Source organism: Antechinus flavipes, chromosome 4 (genome assembly GCF_016432865.1).
Source record: "Antechinus flavipes isolate AdamAnt ecotype Samford, QLD, Australia chromosome 4, AdamAnt_v2, whole genome shotgun sequence".
Lineage (NCBI taxonomy): Eukaryota > Metazoa > Chordata > Mammalia > Dasyuromorphia > Dasyuridae > Antechinus > Antechinus flavipes.
The window spans coordinates 23,333,994-23,340,793 of NC_067401.1; the positions used below are offsets into that span (position 1 = coordinate 23,333,994).

At 44.8% G+C, this 6,800-nt stretch overlaps 1 protein-coding gene across 1 annotated transcript; it reads left to right on the forward strand.

The window, feature by feature from the left end:
- Nucleotides 1–2,980: 2,980 nt before the first annotated feature.
- On the forward strand, nucleotides 2,981–6,413 carry MRPS17 (mitochondrial ribosomal protein S17). Its single transcript, XM_051992016.1, has 3 exons — nucleotides 2,981–3,117; nucleotides 4,424–4,558; nucleotides 5,887–6,413. The coding sequence occupies exons 2-3, from the start codon at nucleotides 4,439–4,441 to the stop codon at nucleotides 6,151–6,153; spliced, it is 387 nt and encodes a 128-aa protein (XP_051847976.1). The 5' UTR covers nucleotides 2,981–3,117; nucleotides 4,424–4,438; the 3' UTR covers nucleotides 6,154–6,413.
- Nucleotides 6,414–6,800: the final 387 nt, after the last annotated feature.

Here is a 6,800-nt window from a genome sequence, read left to right on the forward strand (position 1 = left end):
AACTTTCTTCATTTATAACACATATATATATACATACACTCGTATATACTTATATGGTTATATATACACACATACATGTGTGTATACACACACACACACATAGATACATGGATAAAGTGATATCTGCAGATAGAGATGGACACCTGTACTTCGATAGATAGCCAGAAAATGAGAAAGAAAAAGAGAGGAATGGAGAGAGACCACACATACTTCTCATGTATAGGTAGAAGTACTTAGGTGACCCAGTCGATAGAGTCCTGGACTTGGGAGTCAGAAAGACCAGCCACGTACTAGCTGTGTGACTCTGGACAAGTCCTTTAACTTCTCTCTCAGCCTTAGTTTCCTCATCTGTAAAATGGGAATAATACCTACCTCACATTGTCACTAGGCTTAAATGAAATAACACATGTAAGCTTTCCCTATGTAAATATTAGCTATTATTTCCTCAACTGATCCTCACAAATGAATAAAAAAAAAGTATTGCTTAAGAAATACTATATGACAGTATGCTAAGCACTAAGTAATCAATTTTGTCCTCAAGGAGCTTAGATTCTAACAAGAAAAGAAAACAAACATGGGAGGGCGATGGTGTTGTTTCCAGTGTGTGTGCATGTGTGTAGGTGGGAGGCAGATAAGCATTCAATAGCAGAGCATGAAAAATAAATGGGCAAAAAATTGACCCAATGAGCCTGAAACCAGAAGGCCAATCAGAGACCAAAGAATGCAGGCACAAAGATCCTGAGAAAGGATGAACTATTTGGTAACCATTGGTGGGGCAGGAGGAAGTTAAACCAAATGTCTTAATTCCAAATCTAGTGATCTTTCAGCTACACTAAAAGTCCTTCTTATTCCAGCAGACTTAGGCGCTAACTCTATCAAACACCTCTAAACTCTCTGAGTCCAAGCTTCTCCAAATGAAAGGGTTAGATTGGATGCTCTTAATACTTAAAAAATATTCTTAACTGATTGAAGATGCTTTGATTCTGTGGAATATATTGAAGTTATACTTCATCAGCATTCTCAAATAATCCAACTATGCTAGACCTGGAATCAGGAAAACCTGAACCCAAATCCAGCCCCATTTAGTTCCGAGATATGTGACATGGGGCAAATTACCCTATGTGAGCCTGTTTCCCCAATTGTAAAATGTGGATTATTGCATCTATTTTCCAGGGTGCTTGTGACCATCAATATTTGTAAAGCACAGTGCCTGACCTGACACAGTAGGTGTTTATTTCCTTCCTTCTTTTTTTCCTATTGAACATTCCAAACTATGGTTGAATTTCTTGGATTGTAGAATATTTTGTGCCATCCCTCCTGCCCAATTTAGGGGAATATTTTGTAAACATGATCTTTAAAGGAAGAGCCTACCAACTACTTTTTTGACTAAGTGGCTAGGAACCCTAAAACATCTGAGAATAGACTGCTTTGGTTTTTTTGAAGCTACTTATTTATGTTAGGGGGGGAAACATGTCACATTATTTAAACATACTGACAGTTTATTCAGGAGAGGGTTAAAGGCAATTAACTAAAATCCTAAGTACAGTCTTTTAAGATGATACCTTTGGGTCTTAATTCTGTGGATCACCACCTGCATGTAATCTTAATAAAACATTATTCAAAGACACAAAAAAAGGAACAGTTCAGATATATTTGTAACGTATGTCATATATTTTAGGTAAAAGTATGTAGTACATATATATGTGTTTATATGTGTATGTCTACATGTTGTTTCTTGCACTACATTCTATACTCCTTAAGAGCAAGAATCGTGTTTTGTTTATTTTATATACTTAGCACAATGCCTGACATAACAATGAGTGTTTATTGAATGAATGAATGCAAAGACATAGGCTTTCATTTTTATCTTTGATTCCTCAACACCAAGCCTCCGGAACAATACGGTCCTTGCTTGATTTCCTTTAACTGATTTCCGCAATCTCCAGGAAGCTGAGTATATCGGAAATAGCGCTATATGCCTGAGTTTGAATTCAGCCTGACGCTGTTTGAGCCTGGATAAGTGACTGCAAATCTCCGGACCTCTGACTCCTCATCTATAAAACAGTCTTTATAAAACTTACAATAAGCTACCTCACATGGTTGTGATGGGCGTTAAGCCCTAAAACACTTCTTTATAGCCTTACGACTCTCTTTGCTTTTTCTGCTTATAATCCCACTCAGAACTGGGGTAGAGGTGATGCAGCAGTGTGATGCAGAGAAGTGGAGGCTTTGGGGAAACAAGTCTGGCCCCTTTACCGGCCTGGCGGTGGTAGCCACACACGGGAACAAAGATTTGAGATGCATTAATACAAATCCTTCACTTTACGGAGGAGGCACGGAGACTCTGATCGAGTTTTCCAAGGTGACACGCGTCCGGGATTCAAACCCAGATCCTCTTCATTCCAGAACTAGGCCACTTTCTTCCATTGCACCCGCGGCCTCCCCTGACCTCTAAGGCCTCGGTTTCCTCGGGCTGTCCACGCGGACACTAGTACTTGCCACCTCGTCGGCCTGTTAAGAGGAAGTCTCTTTGCAGACCTTAAAGCGCCCTACACACGTCGGCCCTACAGCCGCGGGTGAAGTTATCGGCCCCGGGCCTGCGAGTGTCGCTGAAGGCGGGGACGGCCCCAAGCCCTGCGCCGCGGCTGAGAGCTGTGAAGACTGAGCTTCTTCGCCACTAGGTGAACTAGGAGGGCCTCGAAACGGAGGTCCCGAGGGCAGCCTGAACAGGCCACGACTGACCACACCAAGACCACCACAACCCGGTTCCGAGACTCAGAGGATCTCAGAACTCAGAGAACCCGCCGTCACTTCCGCTGGCGCGGCCCTCGGACACGTGATCACCCAACCGTCCTTTGGGGCTTTCTATTGGGAGAAAAACGAAAAAGAGGCGGGAATATCTAGGGCCACGCCCCCTTAAGGGGCGGGGGATTGTTCCGGCAAGCGCAGGCCGAGCACCGTCCCCAGCGGAGTGACGTCACGACGCTTCCCCGGCCGCGGCTCACCGGCTCTGGGTCAGAGTTCAGGGGTCAGAGTCTGGGTCCAGGCGTGAGAGAACGAACCCGGGGTGGTGCGTGGAGGCATCACCGTCGGACGCCGGGACGTGCTTCAGTCGGGGTACGGGCTTCTGGGGTCCCGCGGAGCGGCGGGAGGGAGGAGGAAGCTGCGTGTCTGGGTTTGAGGATCGGGGGAGGGCTAGTGAGGACGTCCTCTGACCCCCGAGAGGGTCAAGGCCCGAGGGCCGGACCCCCGGCGTGGGGCTCCCAAGCCCCCATCCCTCCACCCTGCTGAGAAGGAAACTGAGGCAGGCCTTGGCACGTGGAAGGGCCTGGCTCCGGGGTGACCTCGGTGATCGCGCGTGACGGCCCTCGGCCGGTAAGGCCCCTTGGGACGTGGTCTGTGATCCCCAAGGGAACGCCAACCCCGGAGGGCGCGAAGGGGTCTCGGGTCTCCCCCAGTTCCCTCCCCTCAGTCACTCCAGACCCCGCGCCCCCCTTCAGTGACGTCCCTTGGCTCCCTGGTGCCTCCAAGAGAGAACCTAAGGCTCTGTTTGGCCTTCTGAGGCCCCCCACGCCCGCAGCCCGCCCCTCCAAACTCCGCCTCCTACCCCGCCTGGCTTCCAAACCTGCCCAAAACCCTCTTTTATTTACCTCAACGTCAACCCCCCCATACTGATTCTCAGTTACTCCGGACTGGGCCTCAGTTTCCTGTTCTGTAAAACGAGGGGCATTCATAGAAATGCAGGCTTGCCTGGCCTGGGCCCCGGAGTTGGTTTTTAGGAAATATTCTAATGACTATTTCAGTATAATTCTTTGCTTTTGCAAAAACAGCACTAGAGTTCTAGGTCTCATAGGCTTGGAGTTGGGGAAACTCTGATTCCCGAGTTCAACTCCAGCCTCAGGCACTCAGTAGCTGTGAGACCCCAGGCAGGTCCCTTCCCATTGTCTACCTCAGTTTCCTCATCTGTCAGAGGAGCTGGAGAAGGACAGAGCAAACTACTCCAGCATCTCTGCCAGAAAACCCAGAATGGGGTCACACAAGAGTGGGACAGGTCTGAAACAACTTAAGGAGGATGGGTCTTTACAGAGGGAGCCATGACACAGAATGGGCCAATCTCCCCTAACCAAGCCTGGGTCAGGGTGAGGGGCCGGCATGTGCCTACTGCAGTGTGCTACACAGAGCCCAGCCTCAAACCCCTCTCTCTGTTATGGCTCCTGTGTCTCCCAGGGTCTAGAATCCATGGAGGGCTTCTGTTTTAAGCCGCCAACTTCCCCTTGGACGAGAGTGAAAAGTAGGAAGCTTGGCTAAGACCTTTCACCCAATGTCCATGGACTTCAGTAGTCTTCTAGACAGAAGGAGATTATGTTCTCCACCATCCCCACCAACCAGACTGATTTCTAAAACCTTGAAATTTCTTTTTCAGGTGACAAGCTGCAAAATGTCACTTGTTCGTTCTGTCCACGCCAAATGGGTCGTGGGGAAGGTGATCGGGACAGCAATGCAAAAAACTGCCAAAGTGCAAGTGAACAGACTCGTTCTGGATCCCTACTTACTAAAGGTAACTCTTACTATCATTATCATCAAATGTGATTTATAAAACACAAAACACATGCAGAACTTAACAAGGTACAAGTTTGGTCCTTCACAGATGAACTAAATCATTTTCATGTTTGAAAAGTCATTGTTGGCTAACTTCACTTAAATTTAACCTTTGATTTAAAATTTGTTGTGCAAATAATTTTTGTTACAAATTATATAAACTCAATGTGAACACATTTTTAATTGTATCTACTTTAACAAGCTAATATCTTACATTTAACTTACTCCCTTATTGTCCCCAATCAGTTCTGTTTGTATATGTTATTTAAATATCTGGTAACAATGTGGTGGTAGTCGTGGTGTTCAGTCATGTCCAACTTGAGGTTTTCTTGGCAAAGATACCGGAATGGTTTCCCATTTCCTTCTCCAGCTCATTTGACAGATGAAGAAACTGAGGCAAGCAAGGTAAAGTGACTTGCTGTCCAGGGTCACACAGCTAGAAAATGTCTGAGGCCAGATTTGAACTTAGGGAAAATGACGCTTCCAGACCCCATGCTCCCCACTGCACCACCTAATTCCGCTTGCTTTGTTACGTCTTTTTACTATAGTATTTCATTACACTGATCTCTATCATTCATTCCATCATCTTCCATTTGATATTCAGTAACAGTAGCTAATATTTATATAGTGTTTATTCTGTGCCAGGCACTGTGCTAAGCACTTTACAAATATCTCATTTGATCTTCACAACAGTCCTGATAGGTAGGGGCTATGGTAATCTTCAATTTACTGATGAGGAAACAGAGATGTAGAGATGAAGTGACTTGCCCAGGGTTACACAGCTAACTGTAACTGAGACCAGATTAAAATTCAGGACTTCTAACTCCACATTTTTGACTGTTTTTCTTTCCCGCAAACAGTGCAGTTACTAATATTTTTAAAATATATAGGACCATGGACATGGTATATGATGGGATCAGAATGAAAGGTTCCACTTTCCCCTAGGATGCTGGCTCTGCCAGCACCATCCAGTCTCTTTGCACCTCTTTGCCTCGGTTTCTTCATGTGTAGAATGAAGCAAGCAATACATAGAGGAAGATTGTGGGATACAAATAGCAGACATGTAGAAAGCGCTTTGCTTCTCCAATATTATAGATTAACTTCACCCAAAGATGTAGGCCCAGGAATGAGATTCCCCATCAGACTTTGTCATTGGGAGTTGGGGCGGGGGTTGCCTCTTGTTGAATACCACTAGAATAATGTCAGATAATAAGGCACTATTGTTACATTTTACTATATGTTTTGAAGACATGATTTTAACTAGCACCAGTGTGCTTCTCTCCACAGTACTTTAACAAGCGCAAAACTTACTTTGCTCACGATGCCTTGGAGCAGTGCACAATCGGAGACATCGTGCTCCTCAGAGCATTGGCAGTGCCTCGGGCCAAGCACGTGAAACACGAACTGGCCGAGATCGTCTTCAAAGTTGGGAGAGTCATTGATCCAATTACTGGGAAACCCTGTGCTGGAACAAAGTACCTGGAGAGCCCCATAAGCTCCAAGACTGCCCCACCAAACCCAAGTCTGAAAGAACTGGATATTTCTTCCGCATAGCAGCATGAAGCTCTGAAGAAGCTGGCAAAGGGACGCACTGCATCCTGGCAGGAGATGCTTTTGTAAATGTTTTCACTTTCAGCTATCCCACTTCTGCAGATGAAGTATCCCAAACGAAACAATAAGGGACTTTTTGAAAAGCTGGCTTTTTCACCACAGCTAAGGACTGTTTGAAATCACCTTATCAGAATAACAGTGTAAATATCACTTAAAATCTCTGAGCTTATAGCTAAGAATAAACCAGTTGTTTTGGAAAAGACGATCAATGATCCACAGAATTTTTGACAACATAGGAACTGAATGGGGATAGGAGCATGTTTGTAAATAATTATCCTCTTTTAAATAGTAAAATATTCAAAGTACCTTAACTGAATTTTATTTCAGTGATTTATATTCTATTTTCCTCTCAACTCTAATTCTAAAGGGAAAGAAAGTCTTCAGTTTTATGGCCAGATTTATTCACATAGATTAAGCTGAATTAATTAAAAAAAAAAACTTTTAACAGGCTGAGGGAAATGAACCCTTTACAACATTTCATGTTACCATTCCTTTATGTAGAATTACCTAAAATAAGGTTTTCCTTGTATTTTCAAACCAAGCAGCTAAGGGTTGTTTTGAACGATGCACCCTTTTTGTTGTTGTTGAGG